Below are 27,025 nucleotides of genomic sequence, written 5' to 3' on the forward strand. Positions count from 1 at the left end.
GCCTTGTGGTGGCCATTTTGACTATTTACATCCGCGTATGGAGGGCGAAAAACCACCGACGCTGATTGGTCAGAGCGCCTGGTTTCGGTGCCCGACACTCCACTACCCTTAACCTCTACTCTAATCACAGTGACAATGACAGTACGCTAAAGGATGTATTCTCCTCGCTGAGAGTAAAGCAACGGTGAAACGCAATGTCCAACCATATTCCAAACGATGCAGATGAGGAGTCTCCCCTCATTCGCGATGAGATTCTCAATCCTCACTCTAAGTCCGACTCTGCTCACCGAGACTCCACACCAGAACATGTCCTTCCAATCGCGCTCCTTGCGTCATTGGCAATGGCCTCAACGGCGGCGACATCATATTATGCCTATGCCACACTTCTATGCCGCGATCCTGCGCACTGTCGTGGAGATGAGAAAAGCCGCTATGCGGGCACGGTGGCAGTAGCTGTTTCTGCCGCTAATGTCTTCGGCATACTTGCATTAGGACACTTACAGAAACTCTCCGTGAGTAATCAAAAGCTTGGGCTGTTGCTCTGGATGGGTACGAGGTCTATGAGCGCGGTAATGCTTTTGTTAGGCGGTAGGTATATACATCCGTCTCTCTCCAGGAAATGAAAAGCTGAGTGCCCAAATCTAGTGTTTTTCAAAAGCATCTTCATAGCACTGTCCGGCCGTATATTTGAGGGGTTGGCATCTGATAATCTACTGCACTATGTTCTCAATGCCATATACTCGCAAACGAACGATGACAGAAGAACATCAACACTGATCGGCAGCTCCATGGCGCTATACCTCGCGGGCATATCAATCTCGCCTTTTGTTGCGGGCCTGTTCCAAAACTTCACCATCAGCTTTTTTATCGCTCTGGGATTGTTCGTGTTCGCTATTGTTTACCTCCAAATCTTCATTCCCTCACGCTCTGGTTCTACATCAAGGAAACCGACCAGTACAGAAGAAGCCTTCTCCGCTGCAGTACCTCGCAATCAGGACCGCGATGAGCCATGGAGAAATCTGATGAGAACAATCTCAAGCCCTCTTATCTCATTCCGACAACATCCCAAGGACCTGACCTTCGGACTCTCCCTCCTCGCATACAACCTCGTTCAATCCTACATGTTCAGCGCTCTGCTAGTCCACACATCTCTTCAATTCAACTTCACGGGGCGCGAAAACGGGATCCTGATTTCCCTAGCACACTCAGTGGCAGCTGTCTACTTGGCACTGGCTCTCTATATCCTCCCGAGCGTGCTCAGAGCATGGAGATCAAGGTCTTCGAACGACGCACGGTCATCCTCAAAACGTACAGCGGTACAAAAAGACGCACTGCTAGCTACGTTGTCACAGATCATCCAAGTCTTATCGCTCATTGGCCTGGGCTTTGCGTCCACCGCGAAGCAGATATATGCTCTCACTGCATTTTTGGCGCTTAGTTTGCCTGCATCCTCTTTTATTAAGGGGGCCTTCGTGGCGACTTGCGAAGGAGAAGAGAAGACCAGAGGCCTAGCGGCACTAGCAGCTATGGAAACCGTGGGCAGTGTACTTGGGCCGTTGGTCATAGGTGGATGGCAAAGCTACTCAGTAGCCGGGCCAACGGTGTTCTTCATCGCGGCAGGAATTGCGGCTTTCTCGATGGTGTTATTCTGTTTAGGTGTTGTGGGCAAAGGAACGTTTAGATAGGCACAGTGATTCTGGTCGCTGACACCAATGTCTTTTGGCCTTTTTTTTTGAGCTCGGAACTACACTCCCTCTAACAGACGACGCTTCTCCAACCATGATTCAGGTTCAGCAACATTCTGTGAGCGATCTGTACAGCCGTCCCCTCTCCCAAAGATCGGTGCAAACAACCAGTCATGCGTAATCCATATCAGACGCATCGTAACCCGCACAAGCCAAATCGCAAATGCCGAAGCATAGCCATCGTCACCAATGCTTCCCATAGTAACTCTCTCCAACAATTGCATAACAGGGCCCCATATTGCTAAGAAGACCCAAGCCCCCAGCTTGGTCCAACAGGTTGATGGAGGCCGATAGACCGGCAATCTCTGGAGGTACTCCTGATATTCAGGAGGCAACCGAGCTTCAGCAGCCCCGTCGACTAACAAGCTCTGGTCGGAAGATTATCAGGAGACTGCCAAAAAATCCTTCTCGATGATCAATGCTTACCATGTACCGCAGACTCGGAGTTGGGACCGGGGATCTTGTCATTCCCGCACTGGTAAGGGTCCTAAGCATGCACCCATTCTGCAATTTCTCCTGATCCTCCGGCCTTATACCCTCGCCAATGACCGCGATATCCGCGTATGCTGTACCTCCTCCCTCAGACGCAATGACGTGCCGATATTGTGCCTCGGTGATGAGATATGCAAGACCAATAACATCTGGAACGTCAGCAGCTTCGGCACGCAACGTTCCACGGCGGCTAATGCTACTGAATGCCGGCTCAGAGTAAGGCAGACCTGGAATCTCCATTGATAGAACCCAGCGCGGAAGGCGTACTCGGGCCACGTCTATCGGAGCGATGCCTCGGCCGCCGGTGAATTTGGCCGCACTCATGTTGGACCCGTAAGCGACGTACCAAAGGGTACCAGACTTGGCTTCCATAACCGCGGGAGGATCAGCGCCAGACAAATTGCTTGTTCAGGTCGATAAGGTTTTTCAGTGTGATGGGGTGGCTTGCAGGACATCCAGAATTTGAGTTGCAAGACCTCGCCGCGCCAAGTGTTCCGGGCTCCGGTCACCCTGATCCACCGGCATAGCAAATCGCGATGTGACAAAACATCGTTTGTGGCACAGGAGGTCGGTTTCGGCTACAGTCTGAATGAATCACCACGAATGCGGTCAAGGTCAGGAGTATGGCCGTTGTACGTACCTAGGGTACCCAGCTTCCAATTCACCTTGCGAAGTCCTGTGTCACCTACCGCCTCCGTCCTCCATCATCGTTGATTTTTGTTTGGTGTGAAGAATGTCTTCACGAACCATGACGCCTGGCGAAGCCTGGATCACTAGACTTTGCTCAAGTCTACACATCTGCGTCGTTCAGGAAGTGGCCTTGGCTTTGAACATCCCGATGCTAAAAATCGACTTCAACTCAAGTTTTATTGAGAACGGCGGAGACTCTTTATCATCCCTCAATCTCCAGTCTTCTTTGAGAAATCTGGGAATATATGTCACCTTCGAGACCATTCTTACTGCCAAGAGTATTCTGGAGCTGGTACATTCTGTGACCTCCAGTCGACGCCATGTTCCCATTGATGGAGGGCCCTGGGAGTATCCCAATCGAACGGGAAATAAACGTCGCCCATCAGTCTCTTCCACGTGCATCGATGTTCGGCATCGCAAACGAATTCGTAGGGCCTCCTCATCTGCAAGTACCGGTGGCCAACAATATCCTATGACGGAACTGCAGTTGGCCTTCATACATTCTAGGATTTCATACCCGGAGAGGAACGTAATACTGTACCAAGAGGTACATAAAACCGGCAACATACCTGCCTTGAGGGAAGCTTGGAAAAAGGTGTTGAAGTCAGAACCAATTTTTCGTATGCGATTTGAAATCAATGAGAGCGGAGGATTCATGATCCAGGAAGAGAATGCGAAATTCGATTGGGAAGAGATCATTGTCGACAGTACGGAAATGCTAGAGCAGCAGACTGCAGGAAATGCTGATGACCTTGACGAGCAGGATGGGCTTCTCCTCAATCGCTTCAAAGTGGTCACTTTCCGTGAGCGAAGCTACGTCATATGGCGGGTACACCACGCCTTGATTGACGGCCATTCGCAGGCACTTTTGCAAGAGAAACTCCAGAAAGCGTTGACAGGTCAAAAAATCGTTTCTGGGCCGTCATTCGGAGAATTTGCTCTACAACTCCGGGCATTGCAAGAGCGATGCAAAGACATCGGGAAATCGTACTGGTCGAAACAACATCAGGAGCACCCAGCGGCAACATCTGAGCTGTTGCTGCCAGCGCCAACCCCATCTTCTATAGACCGGTCGAAGCATGTTCAGGAATTTGTTCGCTTCAACATCGATCTGCCCGAACTTTCGCTCTTCTGCAAGCATATTGGCATAACCCTTTCCTCAGTGTACTCGGCAGCCTGGGCGTTGACAATCTCCCAGTTCATGGATTCGGACGATGTGTCATTCGGTTCGGCGCTTTGCGGAAGGACCCTTCCAATCCCTGGGGCGGAAAGCATCGTGGGACCTACTATCAATACGCTCCCTGTCTTTATTCGTATCGATCGTACCGTGTCTGTCATGGACTGGCTACGCTATGTTTTGGAGCAGCTTGCACAGCTTACATCCTTCCAATGGACGACGTCGGAGCACGGCGTTTCCCGAAAGTTTAGCACAGCTCTGAATGTACAACTGGCTCATCCGGAATTATGTCGTACACAGTACGATCCTATTGAGCATCCGCTGGGGATTGTGCTTTCAGATGTTCCTCTGCACGTCGACATCGCCAGCAACGGATCAATCCAAATCGGTTACCATACTACCAGTTACTCCTCAGCACAGGTCGAAATCATCGCTGAAACATTCCGAAATGCTCTTCAAGTGCTCCAACGCCCTTCCGTGAGCATGAGTGAATGCCTTGGCAGGGTCCTTCCACGTACGCAGGCGACTATGCTGAGCCGCTTTGGGAACTGGGAGGCTGCGACTACCCGTGAAGACTTTTACAACGAAGATCTTGTATCCTTGTTTACCAAAGCGGTCGCTGCTTGTCCGGAAGAGATCGCCGTATCACGCGGGTCACGTCAATTGACGTATCAGGAGCTGGATCGGAAGTCCTCCATTGTCTCTGAGCGTCTTCGGCAATATGTCCATGAAGGGGATGTTGTATGTGTTCACGCAGACCGCTCCCTCGAATGGATAATAGCCATCTACGGCATCCTTAAAGCCGAGGCTGTCTACTGTCCGTTTGCTGAAGATATGCCGTCGGCAGTCAGAGATATGAATTTCCAGACGGCGAAGGCGAGGGTTTTCTTGACCCCGACCGAGAATACAAAACAAGCTAAACCAGAGTCCTGCGAGGTTTGCTTATCGGTAGAGGAGATATTCTCTGTTGGCGGCCCATCTGCAGAGGCGGAGAGCCGTCTAACGACGAGCAGACGCCGGCCTAATTCGCCAGCGTACCTTTGTTTTACGTCTGGCTCTACTGGGAAGCCCAAAGGTGTCCTTTGTCGACATAGAGGTCTCGTGGCTTTTCAAAGCGATCCTGAAGTCCGTCTGTTTTCACGACCAAAGCGCAAAATCGCTCAAGTCATGTCGCCTAATTTCGATGGCAGCATTCATGAGATTTTCTCAGCCCTAAGCTACGGCGCTGAACTTGTTCTGAAGGACGCCTTCGATCCTTTTGGTCACATCAGATCCGCCGACAGCGTGATACTCACACCGTCTGTGGCGAAGGCGATGAATCCAGACGACTATCCAAGGCTCGAAACCGTCTATCTCGTCGGTGAAGCAGTTCCACAGAAGGTATGCGACGATTGGGCCTCGAAGAAGATCCTGTACAACATGTATGGTCCTACCGAAGCAACATGCGGCGCCACCATCAAGAGACTGTACAAGGGGCAACCGGTAACGCTTGGAGTGCCCAATGTTTCGACGAGAATATACATTCTGAACAAGGAGAAGCGCCTTGTGCCCCCAGGAACTATCGGGGAGATATATCTAGCGGGAGTGCAAGTGGCACTGGGGTACGTCGGTCGGCCTGCTGAAACCAAGGCTCGATTCTTAACAGATACGATTCTTCCTGCTACGTGCGAGTATATGTACCGGACTGGCGATCGGGGTTTCTGGAGCGAAAGTGGTCAGCTGATCTTCCTGGGGCGTAGTGATCGTCAGATCAAGCTTCGTGGTTTTCGGGTCGATCTTGATGATCTAGAGATTCGTATGTTGGAGGCTGGTTGCCAAGTAAAAGCAGTAGCGGTTGCTGCCCAAGATGATCATCTCATTGCTCAGGTGCAACCGGCGGACATTGACCTTGTGGCATTCAAAGAGGCTCTCCGGAAACACATTCCGCCCTACGCAATGCCACGCCACATAAGCGCAGTGGACGCATTTCCATTGACAGCAGTTGGAAAGCTGGACTATAAGAAAGTGATAAGCCAGGCGTCAAGCCCAGAAGAATCGAATTCGGAAGAGAGGCCGCTTGACCACACGGAGAGAATCATCGTTATGGCTGTCAGAGATATCTTAGGCTTTCCAACGGAGGCAGACGTCAATTTGGATGCCAGTTTTGCAGATCTGGGAGGACATTCGATCTTTTACCTCCAGCTTTCGCACCGGCTTGCCAAGATTCTCAAACGCCCAGTTCCGCTGCAGCTCCTCCTCGAGACACCCTCACTGCGGGCGTTATCAACTGCATTGAGATGCTCCGATGCGAACGATGACTTCCATTACCGTGTGCCATCCCATCCACTTGGTGAACATGGTGTGTCGCCCATCGAAAAAGACTGGTGTGAGAAGCACCGTGTAGGCTCGTCTTCCTCCTTCAACGTCACGTTCGCCAGCCGCCTGGACGAGTCCGTGAAGATTGGGAGATTGAAAACATCTTGGGACCACGTTTTGCGGCGTCATCGCATACTTAGCTCCACATATGATCTGACAACGTCAACCAAGGCGTTGATATTCACAGGCCTTCGGCGCGAATATTTTCCAACACCTCCGACCGCTGAAATCGTGCCCACGATCGATATCGACCGCGAGATTAACATCGCCTTCGATCTGCACAGAGATTATCTAATCAAGGTGCTGATATCACCGAAATGCATGCTAGTGGTCATTAGCCACATTCTTTGCGATTACACCACGCTGAAGCTACTTCTACATGAAGTCGCTGAGACGTATGAGGATAGACCCTTGCCGGTGGTCCGGAAAGAATATTCTCAGGTACAGGTTCCCATACGACCCTCTCCTGGTAAACTCGCCTTTTGGGCCAATTATCTGTCTGGAGCCGAACAATCGCTTGACTTGGGGTTTTGCAGTAAGCCTCGTGCAACATGGGCGGGAACATCTCGATTTGGCAAAATACCGATGAATACTCACCGTCTCCTGCGTACTTTTGCCACGCGTCACCAAGTGACCATGCACCAGGTCGCCCTCGGTGCCGTGGCCATGGCATTCACCCACCACGCCAAGATTTGCGATATCACATTAGGAGCGCCGTATTTGAACCGCCATTCGGAAGAGGAGCAGAATGTCGTCGGTCTGTTCCTGGAACCTTTGCCCGTAAGGATATATCATGACCCGACAGGCAGCGGCACTTTCATTCAATCGGTGAAGACCGCGAGCAGAGCGGCCCTCTCGAATGCTGTACCCTGGCATCACCTGTTGTCGCACCTCGGGATCAATCCAGCGTTCCCCAATCATCCCATCTTCGAAGTGATGGTCACGTTTCACGACGTACACGACAGCGTCGAATTCACGCTCCCGGGCTCGAAACCAATTGAAACGTGGGCGCAAGGGGCCAAATTCAAGCTGATGGCTGAATTCACAGCAAGGAGTGACGGGGCTTTGTCTTTGAGGCTGGAGTATAGCACTGAGTGCTTCAATGAAGATGAGATCAGAAAAGTCGAGAGACTGATCAGGTTGGCTTTGACCGGTTTGGCAGCAAATGAGGGTTTTGATGATGTTCGGATGCGGTTGAGGAACGCAGCCTGACGACAGAGAGCGTGATCAAAGATGATTATGTAATGACCATTATGTAATGTTGGCCAAGCTTGCCGCCACTGTCAAATTATCTGCTTAAGAACACAAGATCGGGGGACCACTCAGGTATGCTATAAACATGGGTATAAAGTAGCGAGACGGTTTTTCGTCTCGATTTTGTTCGTTGTCACCCTTCTTGACAGATTAATCGTGTCGATTGTTTGCTACTGCTTGTCCTTCACCGTCTCCAGCTCAACCACGCCTTGCAATGCGGCCAGCAAGCTCGGTCAATCGTAACTCCAAATCCACGAAACACTGCTCCCTTGACCTGCCTTGCGGCGTTCCAGACTGAGAGGTAGGCTTCGATCCCATTCCAGCCAACGTCTTCATACTCCTGAGCACTTCACTAGCTTGGCGTACCTCCTTTAGCACCATTTGCGATCTCCACGCCTTCTGCTCCTCAGCATCAATCCCGAAGTCTCCAAGTCCGAGTCCAGGAAGCAGTAGACCGGACGGCCGAATACTGAAGCTTGACACGCAGTGTCGGTCCGTCTCTTCAGATACCATTGTCTGGCAGACCTCCAGAAGCTCCACGATCTGGTACATGATTGCGGTTAGGAGAATAATGCAACGCATGTTCCGAGAGCCTTTCTGGATATCGCTGAGCTGCGTGAGCTTTTCCAATGCTCGCTTGATCAGTCCTAGCACGATTTTGAATGACTTAAGATCAGCGACGATGTAGTTCTCCAAATCACTGATGATCTGGGTGCAATCGATGACAAACTGACTGTCAGACGGATTCTTGCTAGGTCGAGCCGATTGCGATTGCACTCGGGGATTCTGCTGTCTGTCGCGATCGGGGGCCGGTTGCGACAATGGAGGCGAAGGCGGAAAAGGCTGCAAGAGGTGGTCTAAGTTAAAGTCGATTGCAGGAAGCATGAAGTCGTCGGTCATGGAGGTCATAATGTCACTTGTTGAGTTGGAGACCTGGCGTCCCATGTCCGCCGGCCCGTTTCTCATCGGCGACTCCTCCAGGAAGTCCGTCTGGTGGCTCTCTCCGGTACCAAGGCTCGACCCGGTGGTCCACCGTCCCATGCTTTCGCTCTCATCGTCGCGATATGTGCTTTCATTGGAGGTGATGGAAGGAACGGGTCTCGACGCCAATTCCGGAGCAGGCTGTGCAATATATTGCGCTCGTTGGTCAGCCCCATTTCCTTCCTCTGGCAGACGCCGTTTCTTTGCCCGGATGCCTGGGACCCGGCCAACGCGTGACTCCAGGTAGATGCATTGTAAACGTCCGTTCCGGCATCTCTCGCATCCCGTTCTTTCGCCGCTGCATTTGACTTTTGCCGCACAGCACTGGTTACATGCTGTTCGGAGCTTGATCGGTCGAGAACTACCACTCCGTGGCAAACTCGACGGACTGTTACGCATCCGTCAGCAGTCCGCTGTCGAAGTCAAGGCACTCGATCACGAACCTGATGGGTGTTGGGAGCATTGTGAGACGCCGTAGCAAGTGGGGAAGACGGTCAATGGATACGAGGATGATGCGCGCGGGCCGGTCGGACATATCTATCTCACTGCCAGGAAGGGGTCAGGCTGAAGCCGTTGAACCCTGCATGGCCTGCATCTTCCACACACACAGCGCTATTGCCGAGAAACATCATGGCCAAAGTGGCCCATGGAAGATGATTCCAATGCAAGACATGTATTGGCCTGGACCCAAGCTGCCGTCAGCGCCAACGAAACGTAGCGCCAATCGATTCCAGGATGGGCTCAATCATTATGTATGCCGTTGGGGCTGTGAATGTACAGCGGGAAGGATTTGCAGAAGCTGACAACGATTATTACGGGCCCTGGTGCTCCTCGGTCTTCCTGTCTTCTCTTTGCCTGTGCAGCACCCATCATCCGAGAGTAAACCACACCCCGCTAGGAAGGCTCAACTCGCCGACTTCGCGACCTTGCATCATTCGGCGCCAGCTGTCGGCGGCAGCTCAATGGGTTCCCTGTGGGCGGGGTAAAGATAGAAGAAGCTCAAGTATTGATAGCATTGATGCTGGGCGTGCGTGTCCATCACCTGCACTACTGTGTACACAGTACATATCACGGCGCCCCGTTTCGCACATCCGTCGGGTTGGTCCCGGTCTACTAGCCGTAGAGAGTTAGGGGTTTTTCAGATAAACCCCGAGACTGATGACATGACAGCCTCTCCTGTTTCAACGACGAGGCGGGGCAAAGACCCAATGCAGTCCTCCGTAGAAGCCCTCAGTTGGACGAGCGTCTGACCCTCGGTGAAATTTACCCGGGTGCGTTGAAGGCTTCGCTGATGGGAGGCGCCGTTGATGAGTTCGCCCGGGAACAGAGAACCAGGGGCCAGAGATCCAGCCGTTGGGCGCGGGGGTCCTCCGGGCCTGGTCGGTTACCAGTGAAACAGGAGTGACTTGTTCACTTGGTTCCCGGGGTCGTATACTTAGACACGGCAAACCAGGATCCAGCATAACCGACGACTCCGCTGGCGGAATAGACTTTGGACTCTCGTGCCTCCACGCGTCGCACTCTTTATTACTCTCTGCGGAAGGATATGTTGCTGTGCGGCAAAGCAGCGTCGATAAGTACACAGCAACTGACGACCTTCCATATCTATCCAACGCGAAGAATGTCGTTAACCCTTGGCATCAATGGGCACCGCACAGGCGCAAGCCACAAAAGCTTGTCGATCGAAGGCTCTGATCCTTTCCATGGATTGCGCTCCAACTCAAGTCCTGCTTCGCGGGAGCTCCTGATTGGGTGAATGTCCATTATTACGGCCCTGGTCCACAATCCTACGGTTCCCCTCGCAAATGACAACCGACTCTTCGACCACGATGTATGTGGTCCGCCATGGGATTGAACCGAGCTTACGCAGTTCGACGAGGCGGCTTGGACAAGGGTCCATCAGAGGATTCTCAAAATTGCCGCCTCCCAGTCTGCACGGTTTCCAAGGTCCCACAGTACAGACGGCATTTGCAGACTGCTGCGAGTTTGTCAACGTCCTGCTCCGTTTAGATGTCCTTTGACCTTGGTGCAACATATATTACAGTGCCACGCCCTGCAGTGTCTGGTACCCCGCAATACGTTCCGTATTCAATTTCAACTATATTAAAGCCCGTACAGGAATACAAAAATAAGAAGCAACTCAGGTGTTGGCCGTCAATCTCTCGCAGCGGATCTTCGTATCCGGGTGAGAGATCCAAGTCTCAGGATTTTTCGTCCACCTGCTGTCCTCATGAAGGCTAAGTTGATAGTTGGCCAAGAGATGCGCCAAAATCGCCCGGATAAGGAAGTCAACCACATACTTGCCCATGCACTGCCGCGGACCAAACCCAAACCGCCAGTAATGGTACCGGATTTCCGATGGTTTCCGATCGAGGAATCTTGAAGGCCGATAAAGCTCTCGGTCATCTCCCCAAAACGGGTTGTGAATGTTCAATGAATGAGTGTCGACCATGAAGTTCGTCCCGGGAGGAATCACGAAACCTCCGACCGTCCGAGCTGTTGGAGCGGACTGAGGCACCGAAAATGCTGCAAGTGGTTTGAGCCTTGCCGATTCCAAGACTGATGCGGCCAGTAAAGTCGATGGGTCTTTGATATATTCCTCCCAGCTTGTTCCGTCATGATGCATGTCGTTGAGCAGCGGAATCTCTTTCCGGATGTCATCCTGCGCCTCGGCATTGCTGGCGAGAAACATCAGATTCCAGGACAACCCTCCCATCGTAACATCCAGATTCGCAAAAAGCATCTCGTCCAGCGTCTGCAATAGTTCCTCCTGGTTAACCTCGCCACGTTCCATCGCGTCGTACATTTCGACGATAGGAGCTGAGCTACCGTTCGATTTCTGACTGATGCACAGCTTCGTGTTAAACGCTGTCCAGCGGTTTTTGAACTCTCTGAGATCCCTATTGATGCGTAACGGCAGATAACGGCTCCAAGCCAAACGAGTAGTTCCACCCTGAATCATACGCTTGAATAATTCTTCTCGCAGTGGCACGATATCCATCAGCTCGCGTCGCTGTTCTGTGTTGAGCTTGCCATAGATGATTTCGGCTATTATCCAGAAGGGGATATATCGGAGGTCTGCGACAGGATTGATCAAGCCTCTCTTCAAGTTGGTGGTCTCTTGGAGCGACCGGAATTCTTCGTCAACCATCCGGATGATCGCTGGGATATAATGTGTGGAACTTTTATGAGTGAATGGAGGATTGGTCACAGAGCGCAACCTCTGCCAGTCTTCACCACTTATCAGACCCACACATTTCCCAAGCAGTTCGCCCATTAGCCAACCAGCGTTGTTGTTGATGGCTTTTCGATGTTTGTCTGAGTCCTTGAAAACAGTTTGGATGTCTTCAGGGTGACTGACCACGCTAGACTCTGTCAGTGTGTTGTTTGGTCTTGGGACAATTGACCTACACTTCTGGTGTCATCCCATTCCAGATTCGATATACGCCGCCGTACTTCTTGCTCCATCGCTCACTGTTCTTCTCGCCTTCAAGAAATTTTGCTACGTCGCCTTGGCCATTGGGCCACTGGTACGGGCATGTCGGTATACTTTGCGAACCGTTCGAGGATCTGATAGGATGAGCCCATAAGAGATACGCCTTGTACGTGATTAGTATTCTGGCTTCGTGTTACATTATTGACTTACATTTATTACCGAAGACAAGACTTGCACAGTAATAGAGTACAGCCTTTCGCGGAGCTTGGCAGTGAAACCGAGCAGCGCACATAGTGCGGCACAGAACGCCAGGGTCACGAAGTACGTAGAAGCCATGCAGACAAACACCAATCTTTTGGTCCCTGGGTCCTTTTTGATCCAAGACTGTTCCCAGAACTGGCGAGGAAAGACGTGGGTTAGCGAGACATCATCCCGCCGGCACGGTATCCGCGCATCAACGAGCGATCGCATACCACATCCGGACACCGAATCTTCGCTTGGCGTGAAGGAAGAAACCTTCCGGCGCATGCATCATGTATATGGACACATTGCCAACGACAGCCTACAGAGTTTCAGATTTTTAAAAGATTTTGACCATTTCGTTGAGTCTCGACTCGTAAAGCATAACTACTTCTGTCACTCATCCATGTCATGTCCGTACCTGGGCCCGCGTTCCAGTATCCGTTGCACAGCGGGACGATTCAGCATCCGCTTACTCCACGCCTCAATATGTGGCCAATCAGCTATGTCTACGCCGAGAAACTTGAACATCCAGGGCATAGCGAACGGAAAATAAGAAATGTCGGCAACTGTTGGGCGGTCCGGTAGACCAACATAGTTCTGCCCAGCTTCTGAGAGCCGCTTGTCGAGTTTATCCCACTGAACAAGGCAGTTTGAGTGCAGTCTGTTGAGTTGCATCAGCGTCAGCCGCAAGACCTCGAAACAGCAACTTCTCGTGCGTCTCCTCGCTTGGAAGCAGAAGAGGAGAACCACTCACTTTGCGACGGTCTTTGGAAGTACCTCCGGATTTGCGCGATTCGGATACCCCTTTAGGAAATAGAGCCAATACTTCGCTGTAGGCCTGCTCACGGTCTCAGCCTTTCAGCTCCCACGTCAACGACCATTGTCGGATGAAGATGGCATACCCTAACCCAGCAGTTTGGTACGCTGTCCATGACAGTACTTGAGCCCTTTCCCAAGCAGTTTTGCCGCTCCACTCCCCTTGCGGATCAAATCGCTCAGCCAGATACTGCAAGCATGCTGTGCTTTCGAAGACGATTACCTCCTGCTTTGTCACAGGATCCTGGTCCTTCAGAGCGGGGACATATCGTTCCGGATGGATTCGATAATACCACTCCTCCTTGGTGTCGATGACTGAGATGACGTGGGGGAATTGCAGCTCCTCGGCCAGAATGAGAGGTTTGATGTAGTTGATGTAGCTTGTTTGGTCGGCTGCAAGCTTGTCAGCAGTCAGCCTTACTGCTGTAATCCTGCAACCGATATATTGGACACAGTCTGATGATATGGAACTACCGGAAAGACTGGAGCGGTGTGGTCCACATGCGCAGGGTCTCTCGTGGGGTTCTTCGGCTTCAGCAAAGCAGACTGCAACTATGCCGCAGCCTTGGACCCGAGACGACAGAACCTTTGCCAAAAATGTCCACTTACCTTTGATAATGTACAAAACGACTCGTCCATCATACTCCACGTCGCCTCTCACGACTTGACCGTTCGTACTGGTATTTGCGGCTTGACTCGTAGGCTCGTGGCGGCGCGTTGATGTTTCGGCCATGCTGTGGATTCCGACGTCTTTTGGTCCAGGCACTCCGAGTATCGGTGCAAGACGGTAAAGCTCAATCAATCTTGTCTTGCTACTTCACGCCCACTCTGGTTATACGTACCGTTGTAGCTTGGTCCGGCCGCCATCATGATGTGCGCTCAGGTGTGCTCGGGCTCCGCTATGACCGGCGTCCGGGGTGCAAAGTCCTCCCCGGTCTCGGGAGTCACCACAGAGGGTTTTCAGAGGACTGTTCGGTCTGATTGTCAGCCTTTGCTTCGACGGTCTCACCGCTCTTCTATCAGGAAATATTGCCGTACGTACAGCCATGGTCAAAGGCTGAGGTTGGGGGTATCCGAGGCCTTGCACGCGTTGTCTGGAGCATGGGGCGTAGTTGTGATACTGGAATACCTTGGGTACGCTTCCCGTAATCGATGAGAGAAAGAGGAAACACTGTCGAACATTGACTTATTCGAGCATTGAAATTAGCTGGAATAGTCACTGTCTACTTTTTACTTTATCCAAGCAACAATGGAACACTCACAAAGATGGATTGACCTCGAGCATTTTGCTAGTTGCTAGTCCTATGCAATGCTACGCAAACCATATCAACTAAATTCCAACTTCGATATGTTTACTTCCACTCCCGCTACATTTTGCCCTGATCGATCCGTCATGATTCTGGGTCCTTCTGCTTCTTCTCTTCCTCCAGTCCATATTCCGTATTCAACTGCGTCCGCATAGGGACATGCTTCTCGAGAAATGATAGCAGGAAACCAAGAATGCTGAATGCCACCCCACCATACCATACCGGCTTCAAGCCCTCCGTCAGCACGTGAATGACCTCTCTCCTCGTCTCCGGAGCTAGTGATTGTACGAAGCCGCCAGTGACAAGCGAGTACGCCTTTCCTCCTGCCAGCGCGGCTGCCGTTTGCGGGTCTCTGACAAGATGCAACAACCCATTCGTTTCGTTATTGAAGATGATAGCCGGAATAGCAATACCCCACATGAACCCAAAGCTCCTCATGAAGGAGAACAAGGCAGCCGAGGACGCGTTATCCGCATCACTGAGGTTGGCCTGGATGCCTGGCAAAACGGTGATCATCAAGATGCCCAGGCCGATCGAGGCGATGATCTCGAAACACGCCCACGCTGCTTTGCTTGATGACGGTCCCAGAAGGGTGAAAAGTCCAAAGCCGATAGCCGACAGTGCAAAGCCCACGTGGTGGAAAGGCTTATACTGCCCTAACTTGGCCATAAGACCCCCGGCTACCATACCTGATGGTACATTGAACAGCATGAAGGGCAGAAGGTAAACGCCGGCGCGTAGTGGGCTAGTCTCCAGCACACCCTGGTAGTATACGGGTAAAAAGACGCAGGCCCACATGAGTAGGAGAGCCGCATCGAAGCCGAGAAAGAATCCGATGAGAGAAGTACGATTCGCAAAAAGATGCGGCGGTACGCTGGGCTCTTTGCAGAATGGCGTGGCCTCGTAAATGTGGAAAGCGATCCAGCCCACGAAACCCAGAACTAGGGGCACGATGATGTTGTATCTCGACCACAGATATACGGTGCCGCCCATGGTCAAACCGAGAAGGATAGCGCTCATCGATGCAATAAACAGAAAGCCTCCGATGTAGTCGATTTTGCCAAGAGCATGCAGCCAGCTGGATTGCTTCCTGTAGTTGAGGCGGAGGAAGAAGGTTTGCGTCACCAGACAAACACCGCCAATTGGGAGATTCATGTAGAAGATCCATCGCCAGTTATTTTGGGCAATGACGCCGCCGATGATGGGGCCAAGGGTTGAGCCCACGGCGCCGGCTGAGAGAACCATGCCTAGGTATTTCCCACGCTCCCGTAGAGGAACCATATCGCACGCGATGATCTCCACGAGGACGAATTGCCCTCCACCTCCAAGACCTTGTACTGTCCGCCCGCCGATTATTTGGTTGACATTGTTGGCACTTCCGATGATGGCGCTACCGACGATGAACAGAGCGACAGAGATGAGCATGGGCCAACGTCTGCCGAAGATGTTGGCCAACTGGCCGATGAAGGGTTGAACAACCGTTGAGGCGAGGAGAAAAGAGCTGGAGATCCAAACGTATTGTTCGTCGGCGCCAGGAACCGCCTTCGCGATTGTCGGAAGCGCTACGCTCATGATGGTGATGTCGAGGGAAACAATAAGGAGAGCGAGGCATAGCGAGACGAAAACTAGCCAAAATCTCCATGTTCGAGACTCTGTTGTTTGTTCGTTTGCATCTTCGGGTTTGGACGATGATACCGAAGTGTCGATTTCTTCGACGGCTGTCTGAGGAGCACTGGCGAGCGGTTGCTCCACATTGTCAGGTGATTTTACGTCGGCCATTTTCCACAGACGGAAATTGCTGTAGACTCGTGAAGGATGAGCGCCTACGTTTTAAAAGACGAATATGTTGCGGTGTGCTGCGTTGCTCTGGCATTCACAAACGCCACCAAGCTTCGATCTACAAGATCGCTTTACCAGAATTGTAGGAGTTGGCTTGAGCAAAGTGCACACTATTCCGTAACGGATCGATCTTTAACAGGAAGGCGTTTTGCCAGGATCTGTGGGGCCACTAGGATTTCACATGTCGTTTCGGTCTCCGATCCTTAACGGTTGTGCCACAGCCGCTGCACGAATCCTGTCAAATCAATTTTCCACGCAGGAACATGCATAACACTTTATTTTTCAAAGCTGGATGGACGGAAGAAATTTGCGAACCGAAATTGGCTTACCCGTTTTTCTCGCTTGGCGCACGGGCTCACCTGACGCACACTTTTTGTAAAACTCCTACAAATGAAATCAAGTTTGCTCCACCAATATGGACCCGATTGAAGAAGCGCTAGCAGCGTTGAAATCCTTGGAGCTTGGAGAAAAAGTTAATATCATGCAGACTGCAAAAAAGTATGGTGTTGAACGATCTACGCTGTCGAGAAGGTGGCGTGGGATACAGGGCTCCCGTGCAGCTCAATATGAGAACCAGCGACTTCTTAATGACCGTCAGGAGCTGGAGCTCGTACGATACATTGATAAGCTCTGTAAGCGAGGGTTACCACCTACAAGAAGCATGCTGCGCAACTTTGCTACTGAAATAAGTGGCAAGCAGGCAGGTAGCTCTTGGCCTGACAGGTTCCTCAAATGCCACCAACTTGATCTGGTATCGAAATGGACGACTGGTATGGACAAGGATAGGAAGCGAGCTGATTCTGCTTTCAAATACGCACTCTATTTCGAGCTCTTGAAGCGTAAAATTGATCAGTACGATATTGAGCCTCAGAACACCTACAATATGGATGAGAAAGGCTTCCTCATTGGAATACTATCAAAGATGAAGCGGGTCTTCTCTCGACGGAGGTATGAAGAGGGGGGAACTAAGCAGATCGTACAGGATGGCAATCGCGAGTGGATTACAACAATTGCTTGCATATGTGCTGATGGATCATCTCTATCCCCAGGCCTTATCTACCAGGCTGTTACGGGTAATATTCAAGACTCGTGGCTACAGGATTTTGATCCTACGATACACAGGGCCTTCTTTGCTTCATCTCCTAGTGGATGGACGAACGACAACCTCGGGCTACAATGGTTGAAGACTATCTTTGATCGAGAGACTAAAGCAAAGGCTCGACGGCAGTACCGACTGCTTATCCTCGATGGCCATGGCTCACACATCAACATGAGCTTCATCAAGTACTGTGACGACAACAAGATCCTCCTAGCAGTCTATCCTCCTCATAGTACTCATACATTGCAGCCACTTGACGTTACTTTGTTCCGGCCTCTCTCACAGGCTTACTCGTATGAGGTAGCACGATTTATGGAGGATTCTCAGGCTATCTCAGCAATTACAAAGTGAGATTTCTTCCGTATGTTCTGGGCTGCCTGGGAGAAGGCTTTTACAGCTAAGAATATCCTCTCTGGCTTCAAAGCCTACGGCCTCTATCCTTTCCAGCCTGACATCATCCTCGATCGTTTTAGCAACTCTGAGGCTGAGAGACCTTCATCTAACGAGAGCTCAAAGTCAGTCCTCATAGCTGAGGATTGGAGGAAGGTTTCTAAGATCCTGAGAGCCGTAGTTGATGATGTGTATCATTCTAAGGCCCAGCAGCTCTCACAGACCATCCACTCACTATCGACCCAGAATATACTGTTGAAATTGGAGGTTCAAGGCCTGAAGAAAGCGCTAGTTAATGAGAAGAAACGGCGGCAGCGAGGCAAAGCACTCCAGCTTGAACTACCTCCAAATCAGGATGGTGGCGCGATCTTTTGGAGCCCAAACAAGGTGCAGATAGCACGTGAATGAGAGGTGCAAAAAGCAGAGGCAGCTAGGGCAGAGAGACTCCAAAAACAGGAGGATATCCAGCGCAGAGCAATTGAGAAAGCTGAGAAGCAACAGGCTTTGGAGGAGAGGCATCGTATGAAGGCTACTGCGAAGGAGATACGGCTTCAAGAGCAGGCACGGAGACAGCAGGAAAAGGAGGACAGCAGACATGACCGGCTTGCTGCTGCACAGCTCCAAAAGGACATCCAGTCTGCTAAGCAGGCTCAAAAAGCAAGGAAACAGCAGTTAATTGTCCCTCAGAAGCTTGATAGCAGCAAGCAATCTGTTGTTGAGGTCGTCAAGGCCCCGCAGACGACAAATCGTCGGGGGCGGCATATCAACCTCCCTACAAGATATTGCGATTAGCTACCTAGCTAGACCTTTTCTCCGTACTTGATTGCCTATTACTCTTTCAAATCAGGTGATAGAAAGATTTGTGTGAGGCCTAGTAGCTTCAAAAGCCTTTGAAGCTGCTCGGTGAAAATCGTGCGCCAGGTGAGCCCGTGCGTCAGGCGAGAGAAACGGGTAGTCACTTGCAGAATGGGTGGGTAAGCAAGTACCTGTGTTGTGATACATCGTCACCAACGCAACCTGGATCGTTAATCTGGGACTACCTGGCCAATCATGGAAGAAGATGAGCCAGATATTAATTCAAAGGATTGGGACGATGCTCCAGAAAACAAAGAAAGCGCCAGAACCCACGCCCAAGGATTCCAGATTTAATCTTTTCCAGTCAGCCTTCAAACCAGACCCTGCTGTCCGAATGCATCTGCAATAATCTGGTTCGATACACCGGCTCCCACAAGGCTGCCTCCATTCTGTGCCTCAGGCATAATCTTCCTCATTTGTGAATTATCTCCGCAGGCAAACACGCCCCTCACATCCGTCTGCAGCCACGGCGCATGAGCCACAATATCGCCTGTAGGTGTTGTCTGCAGCCCCAATTGCTCTGCAAAGTTGCCTTTAGCCTTCCACAGCGGGTAATGTCCGATGAAGCTCTCGCTGGCCGTCGAACCATCTTCAAACTCGATGCCGACCTCTGGTCTGCCGGATGAATCCTTTACGAAACGTGCAATCTTGCGGGAATCCGTCTTGAACATGGGTTGTCCGTTGAAGGCTTCTTCGAATTTCTTTGCGAGCTCCGCGTCCCCGTTTGTGTAGATGGTTACGAGGTTGGAGATTTGGGTTGCGTAGCGTGCAGCGTGCATGGATTTGAGCACATCGGTCATGATGTCCACGGCGAGAATGCCAGACGAGGGTGCTTTCTCAGGCGTGTAGCCTTTGTAGAAGTAGCAGTGGTAGCTGCATATCTTTGTCAGTTCCAATCGCAGACAATCTAGCTATCCAGGTACGATCCACCAGATTGGCAATATCGTGCAGATCGCGACGGTTTGGACTTACATCCCCTTTCCCCAGAAATCTGCGTAGCCCTTGATATCTGGGAAGATGTCCTGGCAACCTGTTGCCAATACGAGCTTCTTTCCCTGCCACTTTCTGCCTTGCGCATCCTCCACCTCGAAACCGCCGTCGTCCAATTTCCTCGCGTATTTGATGTCGGCTTCTTCAAAAGAGACCTTCTTGTGTCGCGACAACAAATTGTCCAAGGCTCTCTGTCGGAACTCTACAGGCGTGACTCCGTCCATGGTGATCATCATGGTCATGGAAGGCATCTCTTTATTTCGAGCATCGTTGTTGTCGAAGATCTTGACACTGTGGTCAAGACGGGCAAGAGTGAGAGCTGCGCTGAGGCCGCCTGGGCCGGCGCCCACAATGAGAACTTCAGGATTTGAGGCCATGATTTGGGATGTGACTATAAAGTGAATGTATTTATTGCAGTAACATCTGTATATAAGTCTTCTCATGGGATAGAGGACGATATACCTCTGTCAATCTTGCAGGACGAAAGTCGGGGACCGAGTACACCTTGGCCGTCCTGTCGCAAACCGTTGCTTAGATCCAGTTACAATTGCCCACATCTGCCCCGCGTAAGACGCCACCTTACGTTAAGACACCATCGGTAAGCCCTATGCTTATTTGATCCTGTGTATAAAAGGATTTGGACCATCATTGGCTATCATGCGAAAGTTCTAGCTTTAGTTTTACATAAAATGCCGCCTTTAAGGTATAGGCTAGTAGTCTAGACCGGTAGGTGATTTTTCCCGGAAGTCTTCCTCTCCTGGTTCACGATTTCTCCCACTTCACCTGTGAATGTTTCGAAACAATGTACAATAGGAGCTGTTTGGATTCTTTAGGTCCTAGTACTTTGTGATCGAGGGCGGGATCGGAATATACTCCTCCACAAAGCCCCGGCTGATGCTGAACGGCAGCGGATTCTCAACTCCTACCCTCATCCTCAAACACATATCTCCTACCAAGGGAAGCCCAAACCACATGACCAAAATGAGCCAAGCATATCCTATCCACCTTCTCATGGCACTGCCTTCCCTTTGGAGTTCTCCGGAAGTGAAGTTCCTAGCAATCCACTGACCAAAATCTTCAACCGTAATAGCAGCAACCTGCCATATGAAAAATAGGAAGAAACCCAGAGATCTCTCAGTTGTGGAGAGATTATCGGGTGCTGGCATCATGAGCGAGCAAATTCCATGGAAGAAACCTGAGATTAGAAAGGCAAGGTATAGCTTTGTGTATGAGGAAAGGTTGGTGCCCTTTGGGATGTTGAAGTAGTCCGCGAAAGCATCCACATACTGAGTCAGGAACTAACGTCCAATCAATACGAAATTTGATACATGAAGGCGTTGTGTACGTACCAAGCGCAATTGCTGGTGCCAATATTTGCCCCAGAAGTCACGCACTGTAGTCGTACCTCGAAGCCTACCAAAAGTAGGTGGCCAATCCTTTATAAACATAAGTGTATGTTCAAAAACTGACCATTCAGACATACCTCAGGTTGGCTAAATCCCAACAGAACAGCTAAAAATGCAAACTGTGCATACTGCATACTCATCATGAAGTATGGAGTTGACCCAAATACCAAAACCTTCAAGAAGCTCCATCCAAGCCCGCCACTCATCAATGAGAGATACTTGCTGTTTATTTCCCCGACCCTCCCGTCAGGGGTTGTGTAAAAGAATCTTCTTCCCAGCTCTAATAGCAGATCTCCTATGACCATATTCTTGACGAATTGAAAAACTTGCGATATCAGAAATTGCGTCTTCATTTGTTTGGGCTGATACGGGATGTTCTTGACTTGATAATTCCATCTTATCCCACGAGTATTCAACATCAAGGCAATTGCCCATTTCAACTTCTTAAAACCGAATGCTCCATAACTTGTCGCTTCCTTCGCTGGTTTATCGATTCGCCAGTAGTGTCTTTCTGGAGCATCGTTGAGGAGCATCTTGGCCAATGTTGCGAGATAAAATGACCAACTTATATTGAACGGTTGCGCGAGAGCGAAATCATTGGTAAAATGTGGGTGGGTTAGTGTCCAGACCGCGAGTCCGATGATGGTTAAGCTGAATAGAAGGCGACGACCGCGAAACTCTGGTGATGCCAAAGCCACAATTTGGACAATGTAGAGCGCTACATGAGGCACTATCGATGAGTCTGGGTCTCGCAGTTTCGTGTTTGGTGTATCGAGATCGATGTGTGTCAAGGTACCCATTCTGTCACCGTCGACTGCAGAATTGTCACACCGGAGATTGTGTCTTGACTTTAGTCGGCTGCATGTTGCTCTCAGGAATGCTCAGAGCTGTCAAGGTTGGGGGCGGTTTGTTCCTGGTGTCCGAAAAATGGGCCCAACCCCCAGCCTCGCCGACGGTTACCGTTGAGGCTCGGCATCCGTTCGTACAAGGTTGTGTTGGCTTGTTGCTAGGATTTGATTCCCTCTCAAGAAATTGCGCAAGATGGTACCTTAGTCCCTCCAAGTAGCATAGCGATGCTGCAAAGAGCCGGCCCAAGCGGACTTCGATCTTCGCATGTTTTTCACCACCACACGGATTCCTGTTCAAATGTATGGAATGTGTTGCCCGGAAATATGATCTACAGAAATGGAAAGAGGAAGCAGCTTGTTTTCCTATTGGAAAAGCGTAACAATACGAGAGAGAGTATGCTGGGAACCGGAACTCGGCACGGGCAACTGCAGCGCAGCGCAGCGGAACGGCTCGGAAACGAGTCGAGTACTGTTAGTGAAGACTGCTCCATTTGTGTTTCAGCACTCGATTTTTATTCGAACTACAGTGCTACATGACAGTTGCGGCAATCCCATTCGCACTGTTCTCAAAGACCAAACGCTTTGTTCAAGTCCACCCTAGTTCTCTGGCTTGCGACCCCACAGGGAGAATAGCGTCATGGTAAAGCCTCGCTCGTCGATCTCTTTGGCCAGCTTATCCGGAAGGGCATCCAACTCCTCCCGAGACAAGCGAAGAGCTGCAGCCGGAAGGATCTTCGTCGTCATGCTCACTCCCATGGCCGTCGCATACAAGCTCTTCCTGCTGATCTCGCGGACTTTGTCGCTGGCATTCTTACCAAAAGGAATAGGGAATTTCTTATACTGCACATCCTCCAGCCCCGCATCTTTCAACATGGGGATCAGCTTATCAAGAATGTCGACGCCCTGGCCCGCGCTGACCACTGTGAAGAGGTCGTACACGGCGTCGTGAAAGGCTTGGCCTGCAGGTCCCGCCTCCCACTCATTCCAGTCCATCTCTACAAACTGGATGTAGCCCCCGGGCTTAACGAGTTCAACAAGGCCCTTAACGGTGGCTTCCAACGGATTCGTACCCACGCCTGGGAGGGCCATACGGGAGTGGACAAGATCAAAGGTACCCTTCCACTCGGTCGGCCAGGGCTCCGTCATGGACTGGTGGTGATAGGAGGTATCGGAAGGCGGGTCCGACGGGAAGTACGAGTCCTCGATATCGGTACCAACCCAGGTGTGGCTACCAGAGGAGGTGGCGCGGAGGTCCCGAATCCAGATACCTGCCGGAAGGGGTTAGCGCGATGTGTAAGAGTGAATCGGGCCAGAGGGCGGACGCACCACTTCCGGTCGCCTGATCGAGAATGCGAAGACCGGACTTCGAGAAGTCAATGGGCGCTTGGACTTGCTGAGGCATGGCGTCGTAGACGACCTTGTGTTGCATGTCGAGACGCTCTACTTCGGTTTGATTGGCGCCGAAAATGACATTGTCATCATTCTTGCCCGTCTTGGACGCAGCGGTTGCAGCATCTGCCATATTGGAGGGAGGAAGTCGTTGGTATGAGAAGATCGAAGATCAAAGGCCAAAGGCGGGGAGGTGGGAGGAATTGCGAGGTTGGAGCTGATGGAAGAACGAGAGGCAGAGACGCCTTGCAGGTATACGTCTTTCACGGAAAGTTTATCTGGTTCACGTCTACGCCTCACCCATGCCGCACGCCGCTAAAATATCGCGGGCCGTATGATCGCACCCCGCTGGTGAAACACCAAGTACGTGTGGGTGGACGGCAGACCTTCAGGCGCCAACGATCATTGATAATAGAAAACTCCGGCCCTCCTCCTCTCCTCTTACCTTCCTTGTAGTAGACATACCGTTGTCCGCATCCCTCGGCGTCTCAACAGAAGCAGGAGGCAGCTACCCTCCAGGTTCCCGATCATCCTGGGGCGAATCCAACCCCGATAATTCGCGCCTTCTCATTTACCCTAGATCCCAGCGACGACGGGAATTGCATTGCAGCGCGTAAGAAGTGTTGGTTGCAGATACGGACTCCGGTAGCAGGCCAGGGGCAATGCGGACGAGGTGTTGTGTGGTAATCGGATGTAACACAGTCAGCGGCCAACTCCTCCAGCTGGGCAATTCACCACATGCTCTCCAAAATGAGGCCTGTGCGTAATGCTGTGATACATTGCCCTTTGATCCCACATGTTCGCAGGACTCCTTTTCTCCTTCAAAGGCCTTTCACAGAGTGCCGCAGCGTATCGGTCGAATCATCGGTGTCTTCATTAGCCACCTCCGCCTTTCGAATCAAGACAAAGGAATCCAGAGAACTTTATTAGTTGCTCGCGAATCATAATCGCACCTTCCCAACGTCAGACGACATCCCGACTCTAGAACATTTACCGCGTGCAAGACTCGGGCAAGAAAGTTATGTTCAGCGCTCCTCATTCCAGCTACCGTCTTCACTATTCTAAAGTGGTGCGCGTTCGCTGCTTCTCATAATGGCGCCAGCAACGCCTCCGCCGCCTCAGATGCCCGACTACAGGGTTACACCTCTGCTGCCGTCGCCGACGGGCCACTCGAACTTTGTGAACCCAGAAACGCGTTCGCCGATGGCACTCGCTGTCTGCGGCGTAATGTTGGGGTTCATGGTGACAGCCCTTTTGCTGCGGTTCTATGCGCGTCACAGAGTGTTGGGAATTGTTGGTGTGGACGACTGGGTGGCTCTTTTGGCAGCAGTGAGTGGCAAGCGCCCTGAGATGTCTTCAATAAAATCTGATTGCTGTAGGTTTTTGTTGCAGAATACACAGTATATGCGATGGTGCTGTTTACGATGCCCGGAATGGGCCCGCACATCTGGGATATTCCTGGCATCGTCTTCCTTGACCCCAAGTTTGGGCTGGTAAGAAGAACTGAGCATGAGAAGTTGTTATCCTGTTAACTTTTTTAGCGACTTCTGTTTACTGAGATCATGTATGCGCCATCAGCATATCTCACCAAACTTTCCATCCTCCTCCTCTACAGGCGCATCTTCGTCGCTCCCGGCGGGAAAGCTAAGTACTTCATCAACGCCGGTATTGTCCTCGCTACAATCGCCTACCTTGCCCTTTTCATCTTGAGCTTCGCTTTTTGCACCAAAAGCCAAAGCCTCGTGGATGGCGGCGAATGTCACTCGAAAGGCGCACAAGTGGGCTGGGCGCTGGCAGCTACCAACCTGGCCGCGGACCTCTACCTCCTCGCAATCCCGCCATTTATTATTGCTCATTTGCATCTTTCGGTTACTCGGAAGTGGCAGATTGCGTCAATTTTCCTGCTTGGTATCGGGTATGTGGTCATTGTGAATGATGCGCTTCCGTCCCCTAACACTTCTACAGTGGCACTGTGTCAAGCGTAGTCTGCTTGTATCTTCGCGTCCACGTTGCGGCAAACAGCACTGATTTTTCATGGAACATTATCCCACCTGCAATCGCGAGGTGAGTTTTTTACCTTCTATCACTGTTCGGCACCAGTCTCTGACGCCACCTGCAGCGTTGTCGAACTGAATGTAGGCATCATCGTTGCCTCCCTCCCCGCGCTGAACGTCCTTCTGCACAGAGGACGCAACGCCGGGACCGGCAGAGGGTCGCACCCATCTCGAGGAGGTTGGTCCCTCCAGCATCTGGTTTCTCGAATCTCCAACCGTGCTCGCGGCAAAGACTTGTCCTACGGGGATGCATCTGTTGCATCGCATAGCCAGAGCCAACCCGGAGACAGGGATATCGTCAAGCTCCTTGAGATAAACCAGTACTCTACTAATACGCACACGGGTTCGGTAAAGAGCGGATCGCCCGCTGCTTCGGCGCATCGGCATTCGTCAATATCGAATTAAAAGGTGACTGTGCGCGTGGTCCATTTCCGGCTCCAGTCTGTTATATTCTCGTATACTGTTCTCGAATGATCTGAATCCCTTTCTCCAGGGGGAATGCCTCTAATGGTGGGCTTGTATATATTCGCTTGTGTGGAGTAATGGCCAGTTTGTCAGTGACAAAACTAGCAGGGTGTGGTATATAGACACAACTTCCGAGAATAAAAGTGTTATTCTCCATTTACTTCAACGTTTCATGGCCGTGCGTACCTCTTTTCGAAGAATATGAAAGCTTCAGTTCTCCCATTCGACCTTTGGTGACGTCCAAATAACCTCTGTTACGCCGCAAGGCCGCATACATCCGACATTGACTTACATCATTTGCACCACTCCAAAAGTCTCCGTTCGCTTGCCCTCGTCTGTGATCCGCATACCCAATCTACAAGGCGTACCTGTAACGTGACACAGGAGTGTACGCGCCAGCCTCGCGCTCCGTGGGCAACGGTTTCCGGCGCCGGAAGCCCCGACCAGACATGCGGCCCCAGAAGCGGCACCCGAGAAGTGGCGCACTCGTCTCATGATGGATCGAGATGATACGTTCGAAATTTTATGCATTCAGAAGAAGCAACCAATAAAATTTGTCTGCGCGGAGCGGGGGCGGATTTGGCATTGCCCGTTTCTTTCCCAGGTTCGTTCATCCCTACACCGATACGTGACGGTACCGTACATTTCGGGTGATTATCTTAGGTTATGTTAAAAAACCTCGAAGCTCTGTCGTTTGGGAAATAGTACCGAGAAAAGGTAGGAAAAAAAGAAGCTTCGCCGTGCGCAGTTTATACGGAATCATTCGAGTGTCTCAAGATTGCCCGATCAGGCGGGAAATTGGAGGCCAACGCGCCGTTCCTTGCTAAACAGAAACTTCTGTGAAATACAGGCCCCCTTAGCTTCCAATGGCTTGAAGGATAGACTGATCACCAAGTTGACTTTTTCCGTGCTACTGGATCTCGCAGAATTCTGCTCTTGTATATCCTCGCCACGAATGCCAGGGCGTTCCAGACTTCCCTGGGCCCAACTAGAGAATAAGGGTATGTCCACTCTGGACGGTGCAGCTCTTATTCTCATCACGATACCGCCTATTCAAGCAGATGATGGTCGGTTGGCCCGGACACATGGTGGTCATCCGCGATGCGTTCCCCTCGGACTGTTCTGCTTCGCGTTCGCATGTTACTCCTCGCCTTGGAGGGTTCTGTTTCGCCCTGAGGAGCTCTCTCAGGGCTC

The 27,025-nt window shown here is 51.3% G+C and overlaps 11 protein-coding genes across 11 annotated transcripts; 3 read left to right on the forward strand and 8 right to left on the reverse strand.

The window, feature by feature from the left end:
* The first annotated feature begins 148 nt into the window (after window positions 1-148).
* EI97DRAFT_397398 (uncharacterized protein) lies at window positions 149-1,774 on the forward strand. Its single transcript, XM_033796360.1, has 2 exons — window positions 149-588; window positions 646-1,774. The coding sequence occupies exons 1-2, from the start codon at window positions 195-197 to the stop codon at window positions 1,683-1,685; spliced, it is 1,434 nt and encodes a 477-aa protein (XP_033654179.1). The 5' UTR covers window positions 149-194; the 3' UTR covers window positions 1,686-1,774.
* Window positions 1,715-2,789, reverse strand: EI97DRAFT_316049 (gliotoxin biosynthesis protein GliK). Its single transcript, XM_033794653.1, has 2 exons — window positions 2,172-2,789; window positions 1,715-2,113 (listed from the first exon to the last, which is right to left on the reverse strand). Exons 1-2 carry the CDS (start codon window positions 2,607-2,609, stop codon window positions 1,745-1,747), a joined length of 807 nt encoding a protein of 268 aa, XP_033654180.1. The 5' UTR covers window positions 2,610-2,789; the 3' UTR covers window positions 1,715-1,744.
* On the forward strand, window positions 2,613-8,158 carry EI97DRAFT_432883 (acetyl-CoA synthetase-like protein). The gene is made up of 2 exons (XM_033798263.1): window positions 2,613-8,014; window positions 8,070-8,158. Exon 1 carries the CDS (start codon window positions 2,971-2,973, stop codon window positions 7,669-7,671), a length of 4,701 nt encoding a protein of 1,566 aa, XP_033654181.1. The 5' UTR covers window positions 2,613-2,970; the 3' UTR covers window positions 7,672-8,014; window positions 8,070-8,158.
* On the reverse strand, window positions 7,711-9,186 carry EI97DRAFT_432887 (uncharacterized protein). The gene is made up of 2 exons (XM_033798264.1): window positions 9,138-9,186; window positions 7,711-9,082 (listed from the first exon to the last, which is right to left on the reverse strand). Exons 1-2 carry the CDS (start codon window positions 9,155-9,157, stop codon window positions 7,912-7,914), a joined length of 1,191 nt encoding a protein of 396 aa, XP_033654182.1. The 5' UTR covers window positions 9,158-9,186; the 3' UTR covers window positions 7,711-7,911.
* Window positions 9,187-10,720: 1,534 nt separating this feature from the next.
* Window positions 10,721-12,643, reverse strand: EI97DRAFT_432888 (putative cytochrome P450 monooxygenase). The gene is made up of 3 exons (XM_033798265.1): window positions 12,341-12,643; window positions 12,106-12,293; window positions 10,721-12,059 (listed from the first exon to the last, which is right to left on the reverse strand). Exons 1-3 carry the CDS (start codon window positions 12,464-12,466, stop codon window positions 10,835-10,837), a joined length of 1,539 nt encoding a protein of 512 aa, XP_033654183.1. The 5' UTR covers window positions 12,467-12,643; the 3' UTR covers window positions 10,721-10,834.
* A 68-nt stretch (window positions 12,644-12,711) lies between these two features.
* EI97DRAFT_500887 (putative glutathione S-transferase GliG-like protein) lies at window positions 12,712-14,308 on the reverse strand. Its single transcript, XM_033802681.1, has 4 exons — window positions 13,799-14,308; window positions 13,276-13,582; window positions 13,128-13,211; window positions 12,712-13,034 (listed from the first exon to the last, which is right to left on the reverse strand). Exons 1-4 carry the CDS (start codon window positions 13,920-13,922, stop codon window positions 12,767-12,769), a joined length of 783 nt encoding a protein of 260 aa, XP_033654184.1. The 5' UTR covers window positions 13,923-14,308; the 3' UTR covers window positions 12,712-12,766.
* A 170-nt stretch (window positions 14,309-14,478) lies between these two features.
* On the reverse strand, window positions 14,479-16,628 carry EI97DRAFT_432891 (putative efflux pump antibiotic resistance protein). Its single transcript, XM_033798266.1, has one exon. It carries the CDS (start codon window positions 16,273-16,275, stop codon window positions 14,581-14,583), a length of 1,695 nt encoding a protein of 564 aa, XP_033654185.1. The 5' UTR covers window positions 16,276-16,628; the 3' UTR covers window positions 14,479-14,580.
* Window positions 16,629-18,990: 2,362 nt separating this feature from the next.
* EI97DRAFT_458002 (FAD/NAD(P)-binding domain-containing protein) lies at window positions 18,991-20,046 on the reverse strand (the record flags this gene model as incomplete). The annotated part of the gene is made up of 2 exons (XM_033800870.1): window positions 18,991-19,552; window positions 19,652-20,046. The coding sequence occupies 2 exons, from the start codon at window positions 20,044-20,046 to the stop codon at window positions 18,991-18,993; spliced, it is 957 nt and encodes a 318-aa protein (XP_033654186.1).
* Window positions 20,047-20,502: 456 nt separating this feature from the next.
* Window positions 20,503-21,974, reverse strand: EI97DRAFT_417540 (toxin biosynthesis protein; the record flags this gene model as incomplete). Its single annotated transcript, XM_033796926.1, has 3 exons — window positions 21,153-21,974; window positions 21,019-21,105; window positions 20,503-20,967 (listed from the first exon to the last, which is right to left on the reverse strand). The coding sequence occupies exons 1-3, from the start codon at window positions 21,873-21,875 to the stop codon at window positions 20,506-20,508; spliced, it is 1,272 nt and encodes a 423-aa protein (XP_033654187.1). The 5' UTR covers window positions 21,876-21,974.
* Window positions 21,975-22,405: 431 nt separating this feature from the next.
* EI97DRAFT_432894 (S-adenosyl-L-methionine-dependent methyltransferase) lies at window positions 22,406-23,691 on the reverse strand. Its single transcript, XM_033798267.1, has 2 exons — window positions 23,250-23,691; window positions 22,406-23,191 (listed from the first exon to the last, which is right to left on the reverse strand). The coding sequence occupies exons 1-2, from the start codon at window positions 23,443-23,445 to the stop codon at window positions 22,521-22,523; spliced, it is 867 nt and encodes a 288-aa protein (XP_033654188.1). The 5' UTR covers window positions 23,446-23,691; the 3' UTR covers window positions 22,406-22,520.
* Window positions 23,692-24,323: 632 nt separating this feature from the next.
* Window positions 24,324-25,791, forward strand: EI97DRAFT_316355 (uncharacterized protein). Its single transcript, XM_033794656.1, has 5 exons — window positions 24,324-24,641; window positions 24,692-24,805; window positions 24,854-25,227; window positions 25,278-25,376; window positions 25,432-25,791. Exons 1-5 carry the CDS (start codon window positions 24,405-24,407, stop codon window positions 25,769-25,771), a joined length of 1,164 nt encoding a protein of 387 aa, XP_033654189.1. The 5' UTR covers window positions 24,324-24,404; the 3' UTR covers window positions 25,772-25,791.
* Window positions 25,792-27,025: the final 1,234 nt, after the last annotated feature.

This window comes from Westerdykella ornata (genome assembly GCF_010094085.1).
Source record: "Westerdykella ornata strain CBS 379.55 unplaced genomic scaffold EI97scaffold_9, whole genome shotgun sequence".
Taxonomy (NCBI): domain Eukaryota; kingdom Fungi; phylum Ascomycota; class Dothideomycetes; order Pleosporales; family Sporormiaceae; genus Westerdykella; species Westerdykella ornata.

Excerpts from the sequence above, each read along its gene's own strand:
- EI97DRAFT_432894 (XM_033798267.1), bottom strand. The coding sequence starts at position 23,445 with ATGGCAGATGCTGCAACCGCTGCGTCCAAGACGGGCAAGAATGATGAC. Across the intron at positions 23,192-23,249 it reads CGATCAGGCGACCGGAAGTG|GTATCTGGATTCGGGACCTC; the intron begins GTGCGTCCGCCC and ends CCCTTCCGGCAG.
- EI97DRAFT_432883 (XM_033798263.1), top strand. The coding sequence starts at position 2,971 with ATGTCTTCACGAACCATGACGCCTGGCGAAGCCTGGATCACTAGACTT.
- EI97DRAFT_316355 (XM_033794656.1), top strand. The coding sequence starts at position 24,405 with ATGGCGCCAGCAACGCCTCCGCCGCCTCAGATGCCCGACTACAGGGTT. Across the intron at positions 25,228-25,277 it reads ATTTTCCTGCTTGGTATCGG|TGGCACTGTGTCAAGCGTAG; the intron begins GTATGTGGTCAT and ends ACACTTCTACAG. Across the intron at positions 25,377-25,431 it reads ATCCCACCTGCAATCGCGAG|CGTTGTCGAACTGAATGTAG; the intron begins GTGAGTTTTTTA and ends CGCCACCTGCAG.
- EI97DRAFT_500887 (XM_033802681.1), bottom strand. The coding sequence starts at position 13,922 with ATGGCCGAAACATCAACGCGCCGCCACGAGCCTACGAGTCAAGCCGCA. Across the intron at positions 13,583-13,798 it reads CGTTTTGTACATTATCAAAG|CCGACCAAACAAGCTACATC; the intron begins GTAAGTGGACAT and ends ACAAGCTTGCAG. Across the intron at positions 13,212-13,275 it reads TACCAAACTGCTGGGTTAGG|GCCTACAGCGAAGTATTGGC; the intron begins GTATGCCATCTT and ends GACCGTGAGCAG.
- EI97DRAFT_432887 (XM_033798264.1), bottom strand. The coding sequence starts at position 9,157 with ATGCTCCCAACACCCATCAG. Across the intron at positions 9,083-9,137 it reads ATGCTCCCAACACCCATCAG|TCCGTCGAGTTTGCCACGGA; the intron begins GTTCGTGATCGA and ends GATGCGTAACAG.
- EI97DRAFT_432888 (XM_033798265.1), bottom strand. The coding sequence starts at position 12,466 with ATGGCTTCTACGTACTTCGTGACCCTGGCGTTCTGTGCCGCACTATGT. Across the intron at positions 12,294-12,340 it reads TCTTGTCTTCGGTAATAAAT|GCGTATCTCTTATGGGCTCA; the intron begins GTAAGTCAATAA and ends ATCACGTACAAG. Across the intron at positions 12,060-12,105 it reads AATGGGATGACACCAGAAGT|CGTGGTCAGTCACCCTGAAG; the intron begins GTAGGTCAATTG and ends GACAGAGTCTAG.
- EI97DRAFT_432891 (XM_033798266.1), bottom strand. The coding sequence starts at position 16,275 with ATGGCCGACGTAAAATCACCTGACAATGTGGAGCAACCGCTCGCCAGT.
- EI97DRAFT_316049 (XM_033794653.1), bottom strand. The coding sequence starts at position 2,609 with ATGGAAGCCAAGTCTGGTACCCTTTGGTACGTCGCTTACGGGTCCAAC. Across the intron at positions 2,114-2,171 it reads CTCCGAGTCTGCGGTACATG|AGCTTGTTAGTCGACGGGGC; the intron begins GTAAGCATTGAT and ends TCTTCCGACCAG.
- EI97DRAFT_397398 (XM_033796360.1), top strand. The coding sequence starts at position 195 with ATGTCCAACCATATTCCAAACGATGCAGATGAGGAGTCTCCCCTCATT. Across the intron at positions 589-645 it reads GGTAATGCTTTTGTTAGGCG|TGTTTTTCAAAAGCATCTTC; the intron begins GTAGGTATATAC and ends GCCCAAATCTAG.